The sequence below is a fragment of the Gobio gobio genome (genome assembly GCF_949357685.1).
Source record: "Gobio gobio genome assembly, chromosome: 20".
NCBI lineage: Eukaryota > Metazoa > Chordata > Actinopteri > Cypriniformes > Gobionidae > Gobio > Gobio gobio.
Window position 1 is genome coordinate 23,937,587 of NC_137113.1, and position 24,620 is coordinate 23,962,206.

Here is a 24,620-nt window from a genome sequence, read left to right on the forward strand (position 1 = left end):
GTCCCTGTCCGGCTGTTCCTACACACATGCTCACGAGCAGGAAAACAAAGAGCCGGAGATGCGCGTGGATTTACCGGAGAAGACAACAAAAGAGGAAAGACGAAAGTAACGTCGGATCAAATCCGTACGGATACGAAGTTCACGCCGGAATGTGGCGATCTGTTGCTGTCATTTTAAAGAAATGTATTAACATGGATGTCGAAACTAGTATGTGTTCATGTGCACTGTGAGAGTTACCCACACGACTCCAATGTTTTTATTTTCATGAGGAAGTTTGCTCTTTCAGCAATTCGCTTTTCTTTATGGATTATATAAGAGAGTGAGACACATTTGGTGAGTAGTCAGATATGAATTGTAATCAACTCCTCAACTGTGAGCCTATATATTATGCATCTTACCTAGTGTTTACCATGTCCATCTGTCAGATATAAAAATGATTCTAAATGAATAACAGGTTATATCATGTTTCATTAACACCATTCAGTTTACACAGCAGATCCTTGTTAGTTATGTGAACAACATAGTAGGAGTATTAACTTTTGGATTGTAATACAATAATTGGATTGTAAAGTTGGATTTGCCCCCTACGAAATTCTATTCTTTTGTTGTTTTTTATACAGGTAGTTGTAAATACTAAATACTACCCTAACCTATACCCTATGTGTGTATGTAAATGTTTCTGATGTATATCACAACACCCCAGTGTATCCAAGGAATTTGGAAGCAAAGCCAAGGTTCACAACAGGAAAGAAGGATTCCGATCCCAAGATTGTTTATAGTTTGGAGGGGAAGTGTCTTGTACACATTTCTAAAAAGAACTGTCCATTTGGGAATACTTGGGTCTCCTGTTGCTTAAGGAGATGTTTACTGAACTTTGAAATATCAGAAGGGCATAAACCATTTTCACTCTTCTAATGAGAACCATTTCAGCCTTCCTATTTCCTCCCATGGAAAAGCATTTCTTTTTGTGTAATGTTGAGCGGTGTATGTTCAGGATATCAAATTAGAGCACAGTAAAGAACCTGACAGACCTGCTCAGTTTGTCTGAGGGGTGCAAGTGAAGTCAGTGAAGCCAGAGTTCAACCTGACGGGAAGTCATTTTGACACACCTTTCCCTTATAATATCCTCAGAATGGGTGGGTTAGTTCCAAGCCACCAAAACTATGTGAATTAAGTCATTACAATGCTTTTGCTGTTTTACATAAGGGGGAAACAGTAAGCCATAAAACGATGCATAGCCTACTTATAAACCACTTATTGTGTGGTTTTAATCCAATCATGCATTTCTAAGACATGCATAGTCTTTTAGAATCTGAAGGGTCAAAGTACATGGCACTGACTGTAAACAAGACATTCAAGCACTTTTCTAGCTATGTTTCATACTATATTTCTAGTATGCTGTTTCACCAAAGAACCAGTCTGATTGGAAGTTTGTCTCATATTTTATTTAAAAGTCTGACTGTTGCATGTAAAAGCAAAGTCCAATGCGGTTGAACCTGTACTGTGTGAGGTAATTCCAGTACAAAGATCACTGTGCTTTTAATTAGCACTTTACTAGATGCTAATAATCATATCAAATTTGTATATAGTGTTAAAGACTTTGTCTTCTACTGAGGTTGCAATTACAATACTCATATGAAGGATATGAAACTGAAAGAATGAAAACTAGGGTTGGGCATTATATTGTTATCATATCAGTTATTCACAGATATTTCCAATTCACACTATTAACTAACTTAACTATGATTTTTGCCTCAATAAAATCCTAATCACTGTTTATTAATAGTTAGTAAGGTAGTTGTTTAGTTTAGGTGTTGGGTAGGATTAAGGGATGTAGAGTATGGTCATGCATAAGGCATTAATATGTGCTTTATAAGTGCTGATAAACATACAACGCCCTAGTAATATGCATGCTAATAAGCAACTAGTTAATAGTGAGAATTGGACCCTAAACTAAAGTGTTCCAGAGATTTTTCTTTAATTTATCATATTGGCAATATTGCAAAATGTGCATGATTTGTACATTTTAGATGACCTTTGGCATCATCTAATGCTTAACCTTGATCTTTAAAAACACTAAAAATTTAATAAATGTGAACATTAGCCAATCTAAAAATAAATGTATGTTTTATTCTGTATATTACAACATTGGGATGTCTAAATTAATTCACTTGTAGTATTTAAAATGACTAATTTTGTTTTTAGTTTTTCATTTTATTTAATTGGGCAAAGCTGCACAAATAGTGTATATTTCAAAGTGAGGATGAAATGAAAATGAACTTCATCAGTTTTCTAAATGCATATCAAATTGTCATGGATCTGGATCTTCCTGTGAAAACCACCACTTTTTCTGGTGATGTATGCAGGACTTCTCCAATCATCTGACCCTCTTAAACCCGCCCTTAATCCAATGCACAACTGATGCATAGAACCAAGTCCCTGCCATATATATTTTTTTCTTTTTCGACAACCTGTTACACTGATGTACGTAACAATATTGAAGAAAAGATCGTTGCTACTTCTGTTTCATCAAGCTGGCGTAAAAATAATGACAGTGTCGTGTTACGTCTGACGTCATGAAATTACGTATGACTGTTGTTACCATTAAAAAAGCGTGTTCATTTAAATGCAATGTCTCGACCACCATTTGTCATATTTCCATTTAGCAAAAATCATTTTTTATTAACAACTACGCCCACCCCACCCCTAAACCTACCCAGTGATATATAGTGCATATACACTTTATGAGCACATGCGTTCCCTGTATTTTGCAATGTTCTATTAATTGAGCTATACGCAAAACCCGAAATATGACGAAATATGAATAAAAGGAAACAAAGCATTAAAATGAAAGTGTCCTGTTGTCGATAGGGGCACAACTTTAGTAAACGCTCCTATGGGTCGTATTTCAGGGAAGTGACAAACGACCTATATAGGCGTATTGGTTGGAGGACATGTTGAATTGTAATATCTCTAATAAAAACACAACAATGTCAGATGATCTGGGATTAGTCAAGCGATGGAAAATAAGATGGAAATGATAAGATGCATCACTCCTGTTTACAGTCTTTATTGTTTGTTACCGCAGGTTGAAGATTGAAGGCCCTCGGTGACCCTGCTGCCTGGCCTCATATTGGCCAGGTCGCTTTGGTTTAAAACATCAAAACCAATCAAAATGTCTTCCCAAGAGTCTCCACATCTGCCTCCGAAACCTGAGGTTAAACAAAGACCCCCGGTTCCCACCAAGCCCTGCAATAATACCTCAGACACCTCATCTGTGGAAGGTGCAGCCTCACAGAACCCCGGGAATGTCAAAAAGATAGTCAACAAATTCAGCCAGCCAGAGTCTAAGATTCCTGTTGAAGATACAGCCAAGAGCACCAGCATAGAACGGAGACTAAAAAGACCTCCTGCAATAAAGCCCAGGCGCAAAATTAGAAGTTCGTCACTCTCCAGTGCTGACAATGCGCCTCCTCTGCCTCCAAAGACCAGGCAAAATCACAGTGGACAGAAAGACGAGGTGGACAGCCAAGAGAGACAAGAAGGAACATTGAGTGCTGTTGATGGAGGCCGATCAGGTACAGTGGATTTACTTTCATTTTCAGGAACCTTTTACCTACTTCTGTGGAATAGCTGTGCTTGTTTCTAAGATTTTTCTTTCACAAAAATCTGTCACAAAGTTAGTGGGCCACCAATAGTTGGCATTTTAGCAATTCTGCAAAACATTTCCACAGACTTTGTACAAGAACACATATTCATGGTTTTTTTTTTCACATGAAAATCATTTAAATATGTAATTCTGGTGATCAAAGATGAGTTTTAAGTTGTTATTGACTACTGGGGGACTTATATATGTCATTGCCATTGTTTTGTCTCAAGATACACACCAGTAATGTTTTTTTCTTAGGCACATTAATAAAAGCTACTTAAATGCCCTAATTGATCTAAGGCTTACTGCTGCCTTAATCCAAGCCCTGTCTGTGAAACCAGGCTGTTTTTGTTTGCTGTGAGTAATGCATGAAAACTAGATATAAATAAAGCTATAATAAAGTAGAAATAAAGACAACGATCAACATAAAGAACAAGTAGCGTTTGCAGGGTTAAAGTAAAGGCACCAGCTACTAAACTCATATTTTAATCAGCTTTAATCTGAACTTCATCTGAGTGGCTGTTTTGAGGCTAAACTCTGCTGCTTGCTGTTAGTGTTGCTGGTAATCTTGGAGGGATGGAATGTAAATTGCTAGTTTTATTTTTACAATATAGCTTTGTGTGTTTCTGAGAGAGACATATTTCAGAAATGCAAGCTATTTGGGTTACGGTACGGTAGTGCTTCTAAAACTTAAGTCAGTTTCAGTTTCTAATTAGAACTACAACTTTCTTGTTTTTGACGTTTTTAGCGTTTTTTTAAATTCACCGAACCATCATTCAGGCACATTGGAGGTCATTTTCTTGTTTGTTGTTGGTCAGTCAGTGGGATTATAGTGTGTGTGTGTCGTCTGCTGAACATGCAGACAGATGGGGTGTAGGGGATAAAAGAAGACATCTTGGAACCAATTACATTAAATCTACACTACCATTCAAAAGTTTGGGGTGGGTAAGGTTTTTACATGTTTTTGATCAGCATTTATTTGATCAAAAATACTTGATATAAAAGTTTGATAAGAACAGCATTTATTTCAACTTTTAATCTTTTGTGGCATTATAAATGTATTTACTGACCCCAAACCTTTGAACAGTAGTGTATATATCTACTTGATTGAAAAATATTTAAAAATTGTGGGATTTGTTGCATAATATAACTATATGCAAACACTTGAAGCCAAGCCTTTATTTGTATAGTGCTGTATACATATTAGGGATGGGCACTATGACTAAAATCTTGCTTAATAGTTTAAGTAATCATTTAATATTATCCTAATGGTGAATAGTTATTTTCGGTGGAATCCCCAATTTCTGTTATTTACTTTACTTTTTTTGTAACTTGATGCACTCAAAACCAAAAAAAAAAAATAATGATAAGTCTGGCATCTGACTCAAAAACTCCTTAAGCTCAAAAAAGTATGTATTTCCACAAAAATGCCACAGCAAAACAGTTTTAAACATTGATAATAATAATAATAATAATAATAATAATAATAATAATAATAAATGAAGGATCATGTGACACTGAAGACTGGAGTAATGATGCTGAAAATTCAGCTTTGTCATCACAGATATAAATATATATTTTTAATATATTAAAATAGTAAACTATTACTTTAAATGGTAGTAATATTTCACAACATGACTGTTTTTTACTGTATTTTTTATCAAATAAATGCAGTCTTTGTGAGCATAAGATAATGATGATCGGGATTGCATGTATGTTTTTAACATAATATGTGCTGTACTGATCATATTTCATATGAATACCTACCAAGTCATATGAATACATTCTTACATTTTGTTAGTAAATGTTAGCCTCAGTGAAGACGCCTTTTGTTTGGATTTAAACTGAGAGAATGTGTCCTGAAAGTCCTAAGTTTAAGGGCCATATAGAAAAAAGCTTGACCGTCTTTTGATTTTAGTTCCTTACATTCCTGTTGGACATCATCTGAGTTGTATTGTTCATAAAACTCTTTTACAGTAACAATTATGTGAACTGAGCTAGTGTGACTTGGAGGCTTAGAAGTAACATGCAAGTGGCCTTTATGTGATTATTGGGGTAATAAAAGAGACCCACCCTTAACGTGACATATGCATTCAACTAGTTCAGATTCCGAGAGAGAGAGTTTCTAGCAGGTCAGTCATCGGTGCAGTCAAATGGCAGAAGGGCTAAAACGAGCATTTGGGAAGATCAAGCAAAATGTATTTGAGGCGATCGAAGAGCTACGGGTTAAGGAGGCGGAGGAGGGACAAACACAGCGCAAAGGTTCCATGCAGAAGTTGACGGCTCTAATAACGGCAGGCTCAAAGGCTGTGGTGGATGAATCAAAGATGAAGAAGGGAGCAAAAAGAGTTGGTAATCAAAGATCTTTAATCACTGGAGATAGGAAAGGATATTTAGCTTTTCTGGAACAACCTGACATTTAGAGTATTCCAGTGACATGCAGTCATGGTGCTACTAAGGCTTGTAGATCAGAATATGGGCAAATGTTTAATGTATATCACCATACCTCTCCTGTTAATAATCATAGTACATCAAGTTGCACTTATTACATACATTTCCAAGAGACGTTTTGGAGGCAATATTCCAAAATTGACCAGTGCATAGTTTTTTGTGTAGTGTCTTGCCTTAATTCCATTAATAGACCTGAGTCAAGTTAGACGCCATATTGATTTTAACATGGATGAAAACAAGGCTGTGAGGGATAGACTTACAGTCTTTACAATGGCACACACTGTATAAAGGGTCTAGGTCATGCAATTTTCACAACTCACAAGCTTTCGTCTACTTAAAGTTGTTATTTTTGGAAAGATGTTACGTCAGCTGAATCAGCTGAATGCACTGTAATCTATCTCTCTCAACCTTGTTTTAATTCATGACAAAAATGTAATACGGCGCTACCCTGACTAAGGTCTATAACATACATTTTTGCACCACAAAGGATTTTATGACATGAACTGAAGTTGTTCCTCGGTTCACTCTTAAGCGATTTGATTTTAAAAAATCAATAAAAAAAGCAGTTTTGTTTTAATATTATATATACTGTATGTACTATATATATTACGATTATACCAAGCTACTTAAGGTACACTTAAAAGGTAAACATTTTTACCTTTTAAGGTACAAGTGGCTATCACTTGGGGTGGTACCCTTAGGAGTACATTTTTGTACCTCTAAGTACAGGAAAACAATGGTGTAATTGTACTCTAAGGTCCTATTGTGGACAAACAAAATTGTACCTCCACTGTATCTTCCCCCCCAAAAAAATTTGTACCTCCACTGAGTGTATTTTCCCCCCTTTTTTTCTCCATTATGATGTCAAGACAGTTATTTCATCCTGACATTTGTGAAATATTTCAGAATGATTTTTAGTACTGAAATTAAAGACACGCTCATCATAGAAAAAGGTGTATTCAAGTCACTGTATGTATGAATTGCATTTTTAATGTATTTTTGAAAGCAGCATAACCTGATTTCACCAAGTACATGTCCCTAGATCAACATCTTTGTTGATCCTGAAACAACATTCTAATCAGATTTTAGGTATAACTTATGGGTAGGTTTTGGGATAGGGATATGGTTAGGATTAAATTTTCGGACAGGAATGTTGTTCCAGGATCAACAAAATATGTTGACCTAGGAACACGTCTAACTTGGCAAAATCAGGACACGCAATTAACATCACGTTTTTGACTCAACTTAAAGTTCATTCATGTTGGAAGTAGCAGGAAAGCCTAACCCTGACCATAATCCATGTCCTCTTCTAGCTCCTGATGGAAAAGAAGGCGGCAAACTGAGAGCAGATCGGGATTCCAGTCCTATTCCAGAGCCTCAGTGTGAGAAGAACTGCGACTGTATGTGTCACCTGCAGAGGCCTGGCATGAAGCTTGTGTGGGTGCCAGTAGGTGAACAGGATGAGGACGAGGCTGAGGAGGATGAGATCGAAATCAGTGACACGGAGGATCAGAATGAAAGAGCAGGAGAAGACGAGAATGAAGACAAGTCAAATAAGGATGCAGAGTCTTTGAGTGAGCCATTAGCTATAGGTGAAAACAAGAACGAGCAACCGCAAATTAAAAAAGACAAGTTTCAGGAGACTCGTAACCTAATAGAACAGCAGCTGAGGAGGAAATCAGACCCTGGACCTCCGGCATTGATCGCCTCTGTTGTCCCATTTCCCCAGACTCCTCTTAACGTCCCCAAAGCCCAGTCTTTGGAGGTGCCGGAGGAGTCCATCTATGACATTAGCCTGGAGGTGGTCACTCCACCTAGACCTCAAAAGGGACCAGACACTGTAACAAGCAAGGAGACCCCTCCAGCCATTCCTCCCAGAATGCCTTTAGATAGCAGGCCTCGCATTATTCTGCCTCAGCCTCTAGCACGCCCTGTCTCCCCTCTGCTGCCCCCTAACAAATGCAGCCCACCTGGCAGTCCTCGACTACAAAGAACTCCGCCACCACCACCAGCCAAGACCTATGAGAACGGAAGACGCCTCAGCAGTTATTCTCTCAAGTCTATAGGTACAGAAAAACATTTAAAGTCCACACATGAAATCAAAATAGACCCTATTTACATTCTTAAAGCTGCACTGTGTAGGCCTAACTTTTGGCGCTCTAGCGTTTAATAAACAAAACTGCATGCGTCTTGCGAAAGAACATTGTAGACGAAGCTACTTCTCTCTCTTTATGTCTATGACGAGTCACGCAGGTACTGTATAGTAGTGATTTGGGATAAGACAAAAACACAGTTTGGAATTCAACGGAAAAATTTGGAAAAACAGATTCATTATGTACTCTCTCATTATATACAATTAGCAAATTTTGAACACAAAAAAAGTTACATAGTGCAGCTTTTTTTTAAATAGTTTTTCGTTTTAGTGTTTGTTTCCATACCTGTATGACTGACTTTCTTCTTCGAAACAAATAATTTTTTAATCCTGATCGATAAAATCAAATCCTTTTACACCCCCCCCCCCCCCCTTTTTAATATCCAGTTTCACTCAGCAGTGATTCATTTTACAGAAGTAAAATGTGTTTGCAGCATTTCATTAAGTGAATTTTATGGTGCTTAATTGTTTCGCCTTCCCCACCATCAACAGATGAGAATGACAGTGCGGGGGCTGATGGGGAAAAATGTGGATCCAATGAGAAGTATTTTTTTTCTTCTTTACCTTTAATTCATCATACAGTTCCTGCACTCTTTAGATTTAATAGGCACACAGCTGTCATTGTCTGTACTTTGTGTCTAACTCAATCTCTGTCTTGTCTCCAGGCCTCCACGTGTCATCCCACGCCGCCAACAGTCTGTTGACTTGGAAGCTGGGGAATCTGATGGTATAATTTTTTTTATAATACATCTTAACTTAATACAACTTAATACTTAATACATCATCAGTTTAACTGGTTGAAAGACAGACCTCATGCAAGTTAACAAGAAAATAAACACTATGGGAGAAATTGTACTGTCCAATAAAACAAAGAAAAAATTATGTCTTCATCTACAATGCCATGTTTTTGTGACCCTTGCAGAGCTGTATCAGTTTTACACAGAAACATATATACACAAGGAGCTCAGAAGGACAGTATGTCGCAACATCAGTAAGACCAGCATCGACTTCCAGATGGACACACGCCTCACAGCCAGCCCAGAGAAAGGAGAAAAAGGTTCCAGATCCACTCAAGTTCCAAGCAATTTATGGCGAGAACAGCCAGCAGTACGAGACAGTGGGGTCCTGCAAACCCTAAGCCCTGAGGAGTGCAAGTATCAAGAGGTGAGCAGAAATCCTTATAGAACGTGCTATGGAACTCAGAGAAGAACATGCACTTCTGAGAAGAGCAAGTGCTGAGTTTTGAGGTTTAGAGTAGGATTTTGGAAGAATTGCGTTTGGAAAATGGAAAATGTGATTTGAGAGGAAAAGAGAAGAAAGACAGGATGGAAATCTTTTATATATAGATATATATATATAGGTATGTATTTAATATATAGGGGGAATATTCTGAATTGTAAAATATGGCAGAATTTAAGGTTAAATGTGACCAGAAATGAGACAGTATGCCCAAATTATAATCGATAAAACTAAGCTATTATTGCATATATCAAGATTACATATTTTGTTGAGAAAGACTAACTTACATTTTATGTTTCCCTTTACTGTTTGCAGAGCATGTTCGAGGTGATTACATCAGAAATGTCATATTTGCGCTCTTTGCGTGTGTTAACGGAGCATTTTGTGGAGTCAAGTGAGTTGAATGACACTCTCATTATCATGGACAAAAAAACCCTCTTCTCAAACATCCTGCGCATCCAAGAGGTCAGCGAGAGGTGAGTGCCTGTGTGTGTGACATGAAAACATTTACAGTTTACATTTGCTGAAACAGCACTGCCTAATTGTTTGTTTACATGAATCTCATAGACTATATTTGCGATATGCATATGCCAGGTGTAATCCATTAGAATTTGCTGAGGCATCAGCGTTTTATATTAATTAAATTAATTAGAGTAGAAAACCATTAAATATGAAATCTCATGATAAATACATCATCAATGTAAGTCTCGCCAAATCAGTCCAATGAAGGCTTCCGATAAGCGGGGGAAGGTTTCTGCACGCTCAATCTTTTCAGCGTGGCTGTAAGCGTAGTTTAATTCAAATATATGACTCCATTTTATCATGACCTTGAATTTAGGTTAGAATGCCGATTGGTTATTTGGTCATTTGTATAGTGGTTTAACGACACATTTGATTATTCTATTTAACTCTTTACTCTTTCGTTCATACGGTCGCACAGGGTCCTCGCACCACCTGTTATGCGGGTCCAAGATCACAATCTCGCCAGTCGACAATTAACCAGAGGTTATGGCCCATGCTTGCTATTGTTAAAAAGTACTCATGTAGCCCCCTACAATCGCCTATATAACAACTTAGATAAAGCTAAAACAATAACCAGAGGTTATGGCCAATATTATAAAATAATGCCATATTATTTTAATAGTATTTTATCTGGCCCCCTATAGTGAATGCGACTGCTTAACAACTTTGTTAAAGTCAAGCAGTTAGTCAGAAATCTAGAATCTCGCCAGATGTGCCCCATGATCCATACAATCCGAGATCTAGTTTGTACTTAACCCTGGTCGTAAATTTGCGATAACAAAGAATACATCGTAATGTATTAAAGTCAATCATTTCAGAGTAAGTCAGGATAAAATCAAATGTAACAATTTATTATTAGTCAGGTGAATGTATCATGCCAATGACATAATCCAATTAAAAGATAATCAATACATAACATCAAATACTCTGAAGTAAATAGTAAAATAAGCAAAGGCTACCTGACATCTGGAAATTACATAATAGCATTATGGGCTGATCTGACAACAGAACTTCCAGCAACTACAGAACTTCAGGCAACATCCCTTAAATACCAGACCAAGACACAAGTTTACAATGGGAATTTGCATTAATCAAGTCTTCAGACCTGTAATTTAAACCTTATTGAGGACAGGAGGTAATATGCATGAAAAACCAATTGGTAGAGGACCCACCCAACAAAATATCTCTAAACTCTTAAAACCTTTTTTACCCTTTGTACCAGTCGCACTGAGACATTTCAAATGATACCAAACATGTATAGTGTTGTATGATAATTGTTCACATTAAATCGTGTAGATTTAGATGGGGGAAGAGGCAGTGAAGGGAAAGAAATGTAAATTAAGGCAATACTTGGGTGATCAAATCAGCGTGGTTGCGTCTTGGGTGGGGATGCTAATTTCACAAGAGATAGTTCATTTCCTTTGTTTTCTCAGAGAGCCACCCTCTCTTCCAGCTTTCCACTTTCTCCAGTCTTACATCAACTAATAGTCGAATGCTTCTGTGATACAGTGTAGCCTGTAAAACAAGTCACAGCAGTCAAAAACATCAATTTGCAAACATTTTTTCCGCAGGTTTCTGAAGAACCTGGTGGAACGTCTAGATGAGGGCATTATCATTTCTGACATCTGTGACATCATCCACTATCATGCCCAACATCATTTTCCTGCGTATATTGACTATGTTCGAAATCAGATTTATCAGGACAAGACCTACAATAATCTAATGTAAGAAACACACATAAGCAATGGTATTTCAAACGGTTTCGTTGGTTCTCTTCCATTTAAATGTATTTTATAATCTCTCACTTTTTCTTTTGCCTTATATCTATCACAGGCAAACTAACACTCAGTTTGCGACCGTTATTGGCCGACTGCAGGAGTCGCCCAAGTGTCAACGACTGCCCTTCATGTCCTTCCTGCTGCTGCCCTTCCAGCGAATCACACGCATTAAAATGCTCATCGAGGTGGGTGAATAATTCACCTATGCCCTGTTTACACCTGGTATTAAGATGCCTTTTGGTCAATCGGATCACAAGTGGACGATGCTAAATACAGGTGTAAATGAAGTCGTTTTGAGCTCGTCCACTTTCGACCACTTCCAGAGGTAGTTGAAAAAGTATTCGACTGTATTGCTTTCATAGCATAGACATTTATGTGGTCGAATGTGTTTACATAGCACAAAAGACCGTCCACTCTCCACCTACTGACTTTTTGCATTAACATTATGGGAATTGCGCTAGCCAGACGGGATTTAAACTCCATAAATTCTCAGCTGAAGGCCTAAATTTGGTTTGAAGGTGAAAAACGTGCCAAGCACAATGTTCTCTCACCATTCCTGATTTCTAACACACACTCACCAGGTTCATCTTGGAATTGCAGCTGTCAGAGCAGAAATGAAAGCTGATGCTCTCCATATGTTTTTCCGTCGTCTCAGGGCTCATTCATATGAAAATTGCACGAGATTATTTTGTCCATTAGATCGAGAGATCTGAAAAAAATAACATGCATTTACCCACCTATAGACCCTCCCCTCAAAGAAATCATGACAGATGTGATTGAAAGTGGATTAAAACTTGTAAACAGGAATGTGTCTCCCTTGTGTGATCCGATCGACCAAAACGCATCCTAATGCCAGGTGTAAACAGGGCCATAACGAATGTTGGAATTCTTCTTCAACAAAGTAAAGTATTTTTTTTTAAATGTTACAATAGATTTCAAATCACCTTTCAAATGAATGCTGTTCTTTGGAACTTTCTATTCATCAAAGAATCCTGAAAAATGTATTACAGTTTCCACAAACATTTTCAACATAGATAGTAATAATAAATGTTTCTTGAGCAGCAAATCTGCATATTAAAAAGATTTCTGAAGGATCAAGTGATACTGAAGACTGGAGTAATGATGCTGAAAATTCAGCTTTGCCATCACAAGAATAAATTACATTTAAAATATATTAAAATTAAAATGTTTAAATCGCAATAATATTTCCAAATTTGATTATTTTTACCATATTTTTGATCAAATAAATGCAGCCTTGATGAGCATAAGAGACTTCTCTCAAATGCATAAAAAAATCTTACTGACACCAAACTTCTAAACGATTGTGTATGTTGGAATTCTTCTTCAACGAACCAATTTCTGTTGGTTTGGGGGTGTTTTTTCTCTCTCACATGGGTTGCATGAGACCCTAAGTTATCTTTAAGTGATCCAGATAATATGAACGAGAATATGAATATTAAAAAAATTGCTTTTTTTTTATTTATCAGAACATCCTGAGGAGAACGGCCGTTGGGGCGGATAAGGAACAAACTGCATCAAAGGCTCATGACTCTGTGTCTAAGGTAAACATCCCAAGGTCACAGTAAATGATGCACGCTGTGTTTTCCTCTCATTATAAAGTCACTTCTCACACTGTTCCGTGATCAAACTAGACCTCATTGTTCCCAAAATAGCCTATTAGAGAGGAAGATAAAAGGAAAAGAGAGGGAGAATGCAGGAAAGAGGGGGAGAGAGTGGAACGAGGTTAAATGCAGGTCGGGTCTCTAGAAATTATGTTTCAGATTATATAAGCCTGCCATATTTCTTTATGGAGTCAAAAAAAGTGGATTTTATTGCAGATTATAGCATTAGAGAAATAAGTAACATTGAGTCTCTTGTTTATTTTCTTTTATTTTCATGAAGGAACCAAAATAGGTCATGCTTGTAATGTTATTATGCATGCAGATTCATTCGTAAGCATGGAAAGAATGTTTTGGTGTAGCTACGTATTGTTTATGGTTTTTTTTTTATGTTGTCACCTGTGATCTCGAATAACTTGTCACGCACATCCTCACAGATCATTGAAGAATGTAATACTCAGGTTGGGAAAATGAAGCAGATGGAGGAACTGATTCAGATTAATGGTATGCTGGAGTTTGACAAATTAAAGGTGAGCTACTGATTAATGTATACTGTATATATTAATGATAACAATTACAGTGGGATTCAAAATGCTGAGACCACTAGTGAAAATGCCTTTGTTTTGCACTTTTTAAAATAAAAAGATAATTACAAATTATATTCACATCTTAACAAAATGAGAAAAAAGAGTTGAATTAACATGAATTTTAGAATGGAAAGGCCTGATGTAATCCAGCATGATTTGAGAATGGTCACAAAGATTTACTTTTCAATAGTGTTTTACAATCCTATTTAAATAAAATATTTTCTTTGAATTAATACGAGATATTTATTTGTATATATATTTATTTGTTTAAATATTGTCTCATCTTTTAATCATTTATTCAGGCAGTGCCAATTATATCTCAAACACGTTACTTGGAGAAACGAGGAGAGGTGCAGGAAATAAACAGAGGCGGAACATTCTTGAACCTCCGCCCCAAATTCAGCCTCGTCTACCTCTTTCTCTTCAACGACCTGCTTGTCATTGCAAGCAAGAAAAGGTAGAAAGCTGAAAAACCTGTCTGTGTTATTGGCTTTTCTCTGTTTTTATGAGGGTTACGAAACACTGTATTACAATTGCATTCTATTAAATGTCTTTTATAAAAAGTGCACCTGTTTGCATTTACTTTGAATGCTGTTGTTTCTGAATCAGACTTAACTCATTTATTTCTACCTCTCTTTCTCTGTGCTGCAGTTCTGAGCGGTATGTAGTCCTTGATCATGCCCATCGCTCCCTGGTCCAGGTGCAGCCTTTTGGGGAGGACACAGCTGTCCCCAGCCTGGAGCACTGCTTCTGTCTGACCCTGCTGGAGAATCACCAGGGACGTCTGATGGAGAGAGTTATGAAAGCCCCCACACAGTGCGTGGAATTATAAATACACCATATACTATTCATTGCACTCATCCGTAATTTATGTTCATTGCTCTGTTATGTTTTGAAACCATATGCTCATTTTCTATTGGCAATTCAAATATATATATATATATATATATATATATTTTTTTTGTAATGTATAGTACAACTGTTGGGGAAGTGACCACATGCTTACGTTTAATTGATCAAAAATACAGTAAAACAGTAATATAAAATAACATTAATTTATTTTAAAATATTTTTATTTATTCCTGTGCTGAATTTTCAGCATCATTACTCCAGTCTTTAGTGTCACATGATCCTTCAGAAATCATTCTAATATCATTATAATATGCTGAAATTTGTGGAAACCATGATGAATTTTTTCAGGATTCTTTGATAAAAAGAAAGTTCATAAGTATTTATGTACAACGAGGGATAGGATCCATATGCAGCTTTATTGTTAACAACAGTAGTCGTACAGGCAGGCGTCAAATAACAGCAACAACAGTGCCCAAGGTAAAGCAGTCTCGTAATCAGGAACAGGCAAAAGATCAGGGCAGGCGGCAGATAGTGATGTTACGTCTGACACCGATGCTCCGAAGCTTGCTTCAAACTCAAACGGTCCTCGCAATGAACCACTGCTTCGGAGCTTGTATCATTACGTCATATAGTCACGTGAAAATGACGTCTGAAGCAAACACACTGTTTCACTCCTGTAGTGAACCACCAGACTGCTTTGACAGCCCAATCCAGTGTTGACAGGTTTGAAACCTGGCGGACTGAATTTCTTATAAAAGTGAAGCCAAACCATGGCAACACCGTGGGTTGTAGTAGTCTGCGTTATTGTTGAGGAGAGTGGATTGAGTTTATTTCAGTGTCACCCTCTGAATTTTTTATGTTATTATTATTAATTAGAGAACATATGAACATTGTTACATAAAAACATGCATCAAATACAGAAACTTCAAAAACCCTCTGCTACATTATACAAGTACAAAACTAAACAAGATAAAGCTTTCACACATGCTACTGCCCTGCTAAAAAAAAACTATAGAAACCATTACAGGAATTCTATTGGATATAATGGTTTTCATGGGAATTTTATTGGTTGTAATGGTAATTATAGTGGTCTCTGTGGGTCTCTACTGATATGTGTTGGGTTCTATTGGTGGGGGCATTAAATCCTAATGGAATATGTCCCAAACACACTACAAAAAATAATTCTGTAGTGGTTTAAATAGTAAAAGCCAATGGTTCCTATTGGTATTTTAATAGAAACCATTAGAATTTCTGTGATGGTTTCCAACTTTTTTTAAGCTGGTCTGATCTTCTGTCCTTGTCTAAAGAAATAATTACACACACACACACACACACACACACACATATCATGCTTAATGTTTTATTATCAAGGTGAACACATTCAATTCATCAGTATCTGTAAAATGCACCTACATAAATGAGTTTCACAGCACTAACACTGCTTCAGCTTTGATCGCCTCGGTAAACACGTAATAAACGGGGCGTTAACATATAACTTTCATTTTATGGTTGTCAGCTTTGTTGCATTACATTTACTTCACCAGGAGATGGTGCTATAATTTCTATCTGAATCAAGCTTCGAGTAATGAACCATTTTCGACACAATTGTATCAGAAAGCAATAATGCTTCGAAATGCTTCATTTGGCCATCACTAGCGGCAGACAAGGCAGAGGAATCCAACAAACAGGCAGGTAAATCACAGGGCGGGCAGGCAGCAAACAAACTCGAGGGTACTAAACAGTCCGAGGTCATACACAGGAATATGGGAAACCGCTCAGTAGTGTCAGCCAGGGCAAACCAAGACTTGACAGTGTGCGTGAGCTTAAATAGTCCGGGTAATAGGAGGCAGGTGTGTGTAATCAGTTTCCAGTCCAGGAAAGGGTAATACTCAGGTGAGGGAGCCCTCTGGTGGCGATCGGAGGGAGCCACAGAGGCCAAGTTTGTGACATTATGTAACATTATAAATGTCTTTACTGTCACTTTTTTATCAATTTAATTGTGCCCTTACTGATTAAAGGTATGGATTTCTTTAAAAAAAAAACGAATATCTTATTCACCCAAAACTTCTGAATGGTAGATTACATTAATATATATACAAATGCACAAAATGTGTGTATCAAGAAGGCGTAAAGAATCATCCACTCAATATGATTTTTTTTTGTTCTCTCTTTGGGCCAGATTTACTAAACAGGGCAAATTAGCATGAGAGCGTAATCCCATAAAAGCGGTAATGGGAGTGGAAAGTTCTGTGCGTGATTACTGATGACATGCAAATGAAAGAACAGAATTTTAGAAAATCATCTTGCTTGATTCATTTAAAAAACCATACATTTTTCGTCTGAAAGAGAAACTCCTATGCATATGGAATAAGGTCAGCCTCAAAAATAACTGTCCACACCTTTTCAGCGCAAATTCTTCACTACATGTTTTTAGTAAATCCTGACAGTAGTCTTTAACGGCAAAAAAAGTGTTTCAATCAGACCCATTGGCGCAGGTGTATAACATCAAGCGCCTAGCCATGCAGTCTGCATTTACAAACAAATGGCTCATTCTGAAGAGCTCAGTAAATTCAAGCATGGTACTGTGATAGGATGCCACCTCTGAAATAAGTCAGAAATTTCATCCCTGCTAGATATTTCACGGTCAACTGCTGATTCCATAGCTGGAGAGTTCGAAACTTCCACTTGCATTAATATCAGCACAAAAACTGTGCGGTGGGAGCTTCGTGGAATGGGTTTCCGTGGTTGAGCAGCTGCATGCAAGACTCTCATCACCAAGGACAATGCCAAGCGTCAGATTCAGTGGTGTAAAGCACACCACCACTGGACTCTGGAGCAGTGAAAACTTGATCTATGGAGTAATGAACCGCACTGTTGGGCGAGTCTGGGTTTGGTGGATGCCAGGAGATCATTCCCTTCCTTCAGATGAGACGTTAAACCGAGGTCCTGACTCTCTGTGGTCATTAAAAATCCCAGAATGTCCTTCTGAAAAAGAGCCATCCTGGCCAAATTTACCCAATTGGCCTCTGTCCATCATGGCCTTATCCCATTATGCTGATTGGCTTCATCACTCTGTGTCCTCTCCACCAATGAGCTGGTGTGTGTGGGCGTTCTGGCGCAATATGGCTGCCGTCACATCATCCAGGTGGATGCTGCACATTGGTGGAGGTTGAGGAGATTATACCCATAAAAGCGCTATATAAATGTAACAAATTATTATTATTATTCCTGACTGCAACTGTAGAGTTTAGTGGAGGAGGGTTAATGGTATGGGGCTTTATTTCAGTGGGTTAGGCTAGGCTTCTTTCTTCTAGTGAAGGGAAATCTAAATGTTTTAGCATATCAAGACATTTTGAACAATGCTATGCTTCCATCTTTGTGGGAACAGTTTGGGAAAGGCCCTTTTTCATTCCAGCATGACTGTGCCCCAGTACACAAAGAAAGATCACTAGAACTAGAACGACGATTCCCACAGAAACACTCCAAAATCTTATGTAATGCCTTCCCAGAAGATTGTAAAAAGGTCCATGTTGGTTGGTGTAATGCCCCAATACTTTAGTTCATATGGTGAATTTATAATATAGTAGCAATATTTCAGATGTTTCCAGGGTTATATATATGCTGATTTCTAAGGTTGCGTAGGTCACGGTTCTTCTATCTCTTCAATCAGATCTGATCAGCAAAGGTGGTTGGCAGCTTTCCCGAATCCTGACGGCCCCAACAATGATCAAGAAGAAGTCATATATGAAGACTGGGGTAAGAGTGGGCGCTTTTTCGTTTTAGCAGCTCAGGATTGTACTCTTGTGAGCAACAAGACGTGTTAGTGCTTGCTTTTTGATTTTAATCATGTTCACTTCTCTTTCTTTCTAATCACATGGGTGTTTTTGTGTGTCAGATTGCCCTCAGGTGCAGTGTGTGCAGCAGTATGTGGCAAACCAAGCTGATGAATTAAATCTGGAGCCCACGGAGATCATCAATGTTGTGCGCAAAACCAACGAAGGTGTGTCAAAGTCAGGGCCGCATTAACAATAGGGCTAGGCAGTATATTATTAGAGTATTTATTATTATATATATTAATAATCCAGTAGATTCAAAAATATCTATTATTTGTTTCTGTCCTTTATTCGTTTATTTATTTATTTTAAAGGCCCTTACCCCAGCGAAACATTAATGGGGAAACTTGTGGCCGGATGGGCTGAATTTTAGCCCCAATCCAGCCCTGATGATTCTCCTCTTCTAAGGACAGAAAGAAGACCATCTAATGATGAGAATATTTAAAGTAAACTCCTTAAGGCAGTCATATGTGCAAAATTTGTTTCTGTTGGAAACCTGTTTGCTTTGACCTCATATCTGGTGTTAATGCTTTTATGCTTTAGTTTTAATGTGTTGTAGCCTGGAATATTTTTATATTTTATACAGAGATATGATACATTGTATCTCTGTGTGCGTGAAAGATATGGTATTTTAAATACGAATTATTCCTGCAGTATAAAACATTGTGGCACCAAGATAGGCTACTATGAAGGGGGCCCTTGGGGTTTGCTATAGCCCTATGTGTTGTTAATGCGGGCCTTAATCTGACATGTTCCAACTTTGTTTTTGTTTTTTGTCCATTCATCTTACCTCTTCTTGCCTTCCATAGGATGGTATGAGGGGATCCGTCATTCCGATGGACAGAAGGGCTGGTTTCCTGTAGTAAACGTGCTGGAAATCACCAATGAGCATGTCCGACGGCGCAATCTCAGAGAACGCTACCGTGTTATCCAGGCTGCCGGCATTGTTTCCAAGAATCGGACTCTGCCATAGCCTAAGAGGACTGCATCCTGGCAGATTGGGAATTCCTTAAATGGAAATAGCCTTTTAAACTATAGACCTTTGACTTTTTACTCAAGTGTTTTGATCTGAGAAATATTCTATTGGAATTTTAAACAAAGAACATGGCAAAATCAGTGCTGTATGGCTTGACTTTGTACAACACAAAAGCTGCTTTGGCCCTTGTTTAACTAAATCTTATTTATGTGTGTCTGTTTCTTTCAAATATTCAGTTGTTTTGGATCCCAGTATGGAATGTACTGAGTTTCAGAAATGAGTGTGCGTGTGTGTATGTGAGAGAGTCTATGCGTGCTTGTAATATTTAGCTCTTCTTTAAAGGATGTCGAACTACTGAAATTCCAGTTGAGCAGAGCAGGGGTTGGTGTCACATGGTAAAATGTCACATGACCTGATTGTTAGGTTGGAACAAAACACCACATGCTTCGATCAAGATGGGTCCTAAATGGCTAGTCTTCATTTTTAATGGAAGCATTAATTGTGTACAATTCAACTGGTCTTCTATTAACATAAATGCTGTGGGACATCAAAATGAATTATGAGTTTTTATTCAGTTTTCTGTACAGTTTGTCTTGTAGAAAAAAAAAATGCTGAAAAAAAGTTTCTTTACATAGCCATATTTTTTGGTCATTTACTCACCTCCATGTCTTTCCAAACCTGTGGAACTTTGTCTGTTGTGGAACACAAAACATGTCATTCCAAATGGAAATAGGCATTCTTCCCAACATGAAGGAGAGTATATGATGACAGAATTTTCATCTCTGGGTGAACAATCTTTTTTAAGAGTATCTGCTCCAGATATTAAACATTGTTGTAAGTCATGCTAATAATTGGCTGACTTCTCAGAAAAAAAGACATATTTCGCTGTGTAGACACTTTCTTCTGAATGTGGAATGCTCCATTAAAGCCACACTCTTGTTTTGTGTGACTCTGTATGTGGGTGTGGGATTTGGTGTAAAGTAAATGTACATTAAACTCTTTGTTTTTGATGTAAACATATGTGATGATTGCGAGACATTTAAGTCCAACGAGTTTAACAACAAGTCATCTATGTTTAACCCTGTATAGCCCGAAATATGAAATAATAAATTTGTATTATTTTTATTATTGAACCATTAGACAAATTATTAAAAAAACTAAAATAAATATAATACAATACAATGATAGAGATTTACAAAAAAAATTCCCTAAGACTTGTATCATATTTAATACTTACATTTTAACTTATGGATAATAAAGTAAAGTGACGTTGCTTCAGTCCTGTTCATCGTGCAATATTAATGACAAAATAAGTTATATTGTTAAAGATTTCACAGCAAAAAGACACGTGTAGGCCTACCACGACCTCTGAAGGTGGATATTATGAACTGTCAAACAGAAGGAATGTGGAAAAATGTCAACTTCGATCAACTTTGAGGCCTTAGCAATTCATGTTTAAGATCACTATTCCTCTAGCGCCATCTAGTGGAGAATGTGCGATGCATGATTTTAATTAGAGTATGTTGCGAAAAATAGTTATTTCTCTCTTAGATTAATAACCCAGTAAGAAGATGCTCAGTTAGTTTATTGTGTACAAAGACATATACCAGAGCAAGGTTGGCATGCGTTTATACACTATTTTTTTACAGTCTATGGTTTATACCAGTTGCCAACTCTCGCGAGACAAATAAGCAACCGCAGCTTCAAAAACAAGCCCAATAATATTATATTATTTATTATCATCAATATAATTTATGATCAATTATTATTATTATTTTTTTATCAATAAATGAGCCTGCACCACATTAAACTGGAAACTCACGGAGTTTGAAAAGCAAAAACAGATTTTTTTTAAAAAATCTATAAAGCAATAAGGGGCACGCAGTATCCTCCATCTATGTATCCTCCGATGAAAAGAATAGGTTTGGAGATGGAAAAAGAGAAAAAGTGACGTGAAGGCCAATTATGGTTACCCATAGTCGGAGTTAGTGCACACATATTGGGAGCAGTGAGTAGTGAACACACACTGCAAACCGTGAAAAAGATAAGCTCTGCAACTATCTGCCCTAAATAGCATTGAAAAATACTGTCATATACTATTTAGGATGAATAGTCTGCACATTGGGATCTTTATTCAATGAGGAGGAGAAGGAGGCGGGATGTATGAGGACGAATTACTACAGCACTTGTATCGTTGCACCGAATGGCTATTAGATGTGAGAAGACAGTGTCAGCCAAGTTGCTTATTATATTTTCCTAACAAGCAACCACGTTTTTTAAAATAAGCCCAAAAAACCGCAACCCGCGACTCGTGATTTTTTAACGCGACTTGCCAAAAAAAGAAGTCCAAAGTCGCGTGTTATACGCGGACTTGGCAACTATGGTTTATACATAATGAGCTTTTATTTTGGTAGGTTTTCGCTTCCGGTTTGACGTTCGCGTCATAGCTGACAGCGGTCTCTAGGGGCAGCGTCTAGTTGTGCCACTCTTGTGGAATTCCTCTTGATCACCTGATAAACGCAAAAATGGCTGGCCGGGTGAGTATTCCTTTATGATTTAAGTTGATTTGGAGTCGCACATAAATAATCCATAATTTCGTGAGTCTACTCAGCAGACACAAAGCTGAGCTCCATTCATACGTGTTGTGTTGGCACACGTCATTCACACTCATGCAGTACCGGAAGACGAGTTCCACATCTCATGACTTTACAGTGAAACAAAACTTCATACAGTGTTTTCAACACGGCATTTACGGGGCATTTAAAGTTTCTAACGACATATGTGTGTCTTTAAACCAGCTTGAAGAGTGACTATGGCGAAGTGCGTGTTGATATAACTGTGGCTGCTGTCATTACAGATGATAGAATCAAAAGAGTGAATGAGAGTGAATATTATGGTAAATAAATATTGTTTTTGACAGACAGCAAATATATTGATTTATGAATATTCAAATACCACTACTACAATTAAACGCAATAAAATATATGTAATAATAGAATAGAATAGGTAACTTAGTCATATTTTATGTCCCATTTTTTTTTTTAAATAAATGTATAAAGCCTTGAACGTACTGAGGTCTTCTTTAAAAAAAAATCTTACTGAGCAAATATGACAAATACAATATTAAGTTAACTTCAACCAAAGCAAAAGTTCGGCTAAAAGTGTCTGTGTGCCTCATACATTAAAATGTGTGTAAACCAATAAAAATGTAAATTTAAATGGTAATGCATAAGTATTTAAGTATGTAAATATATTAACATGAACTTAAAGCATTGTTTTATAGTCCAGTCTTGAAATGCAACACACTATAACACGGGTCCATCTCTGCATACACCAAGGGGTCCTTGGCTAAAAGGTTAAAGACCCCTGATCTAGGCAAAGGTGGCTACTGGATAGAATTATTAGTAATTATTATAAACGATCAGTAAGCATGCTTGAGTATCTGACTGGTGGTGTATATACAGGCTAAAATGTTAGCTTCTGTGTAACATTGCTATCTGTGATTTGCTATCACTTCATCACTCCTGTGTTTTTCTTGTTTTTTTTCTTTCTTTCCTGTACAGCTAATGCAAGCCGCGAGATGCCCAACAGACGAACTATCTCTCACCAACTGTGTGGTTGCAAGTGAGAAGGACTTCAAATCTGGGCAGTGAGTATTTAATGTGTAATGAATCAGAAATTATTATATTTAAACACCTACTATCAGAACGTGTGTGTCAGATCAGCTGTTCTAATTCTTTCTAGGCATTTGACAGTTAAAACCACACCCACTCAGAAATTTGTGTTCACGGTTAAAACTCACCCAAGCGTGGTCCCAGGAACCATTGCCTTCAGTCTACCTCAGGTACATGTTTGTGTCATCATTCCCCACAGGCTTCCCTAAGGTCCCATATGCCTTTATGTGTCTTTACTGCTGTTCTAAACATGTAGAACAAAAGCTCATATGCGTTATGCACTCTTATGAAATGCATTAGTATGCAGATGTACAGCAGTGGACTGTTATTGTCAGCATGCTTATTTCTTAATATCTTGCTTCTTCTTCTTCTGTTAACTTGACAGCTGCAAGACTTCTCAGGTACTACAGTAACTTTCTCACAGTGGTCTTATTTTATTGCAAGCTGTGGTATTTTATGAACAAGAGACCAAGAAATGAAACAAAACTAGAGAAACGTTTATCTACTTACTACACGTTAAATTAATCAAGTGCTATACAATAGGACCATCTATCAAGAGAAAGTTGTACAAATGTGATTGTGTAGCTTTTTAGTTGGAAATTCTAAATAATAACCGTGTCATAATAAATGGCTTGTAATATGCTAACATTCTGATGAATTATACCTGTAGGCTTAATGCAACATAATAGAAACTCACAAATATGCTCTCTGTGTCATAGAGAAAATGGGCTGGACTCTCTCTAAACCAGGATGTGGAAGGTATGTATACAGTTTCATATTAATGATATTGTGACAAAAAAAAGCCTTTACAAACCACTGAATTTGATTGGCTCCTCGCTAATGGTGCAATTACTCAGGGAGTTTGCTGTGGGAATATTGATTATAATGTAGTGTGTCGTGGAAATTATTATTTTCTTCAAAGTAATTAGGATTCAGAGAAGTATTGAAAGGTTTAACAGAGAGCGAAGGCAATCTTCCCTTTGTGTCTGAAAGCTTTAATTGAATTCTACATTGATCGTGCTTTAGGTCTCGACGTAGTTCTCAAAATCGGGCAAAAGTGCGCATTTAATGGATTCCCGAACCCCGGCGCTACGTCATATTCTCACGCATGCGTCGTGGAGGCATACACGGAAGACAAGAACAAGTTGGATAAAGGTGTTATTTTGATTTTTTTTTTGCGCACAAAAACTATTGTCGTCGCATCGTAAAATTATTGTAGAGTCACTGTGGTGAGATGGACTTTGTAACGACGTTTTAAGTGCCTTTTATGGGTCTTGGAAGTGTACCT

General features: G+C 37.4%; 2 protein-coding genes across 6 annotated transcripts in view; both read left to right on the forward strand.

Annotated features, from left to right (window-relative positions):
* On the forward strand, window positions 1-20,800 carry arhgef15b (Rho guanine nucleotide exchange factor 15b). Of its 2 annotated transcripts, XR_013815312.1 has the most exons (17): window positions 5-333; window positions 3,089-3,578; window positions 7,414-8,166; window positions 8,745-8,796; window positions 8,918-8,979; window positions 9,175-9,416; window positions 9,807-9,967; window positions 11,585-11,737; window positions 11,847-11,976; window positions 13,279-13,353; window positions 13,848-13,940; window positions 14,300-14,454; window positions 14,649-14,813; window positions 18,520-18,605; window positions 18,745-18,849; window positions 18,997-19,128; window positions 19,492-20,782. XR_013815312.1 is itself a non-coding variant. In XM_079801046.1 (16 exons), the coding sequence occupies exons 2-16, from the start codon at window positions 3,176-3,178 to the stop codon at window positions 19,653-19,655; spliced, it is 2,799 nt and encodes a 932-aa protein (XP_079657172.1). In that variant the 5' UTR covers window positions 1-333; window positions 3,089-3,175; the 3' UTR covers window positions 19,656-20,800. The 2 variants fall into 2 exon arrangements, 1 of the variants encoding a protein (XP_079657172.1); XM_079801046.1 differs by lacking the exon at window positions 18,997-19,128 and having other exon boundaries at window positions 1-333; window positions 19,492-20,800.
* Window positions 20,801-22,101: 1,301 nt separating this feature from the next.
* Window positions 22,102-24,620, forward strand: part of nsfb (N-ethylmaleimide-sensitive factor b) — a gene marked incomplete at its 3' end in the record, with an annotated part of 28,847 nt that continues 26,328 nt past the window's right edge. For all 4 annotated transcript variants that reach the window (XM_079801039.1, XM_079801038.1, XM_079801040.1 and 1 more), the window contains exons 1-4: window positions 22,102-22,195; window positions 23,222-23,307; window positions 23,403-23,502; window positions 24,052-24,091. In XM_079801039.1, coding sequence (XP_079657165.1) covers window positions 22,184-22,195; window positions 23,222-23,307; window positions 23,403-23,502; window positions 24,052-24,091 — 238 coding nt within the window. In that variant the 5' untranslated portion in view covers window positions 22,102-22,183. The remainder of the gene's footprint in view (window positions 22,196-23,221; window positions 23,308-23,402; window positions 23,503-24,051; window positions 24,092-24,620) is intronic.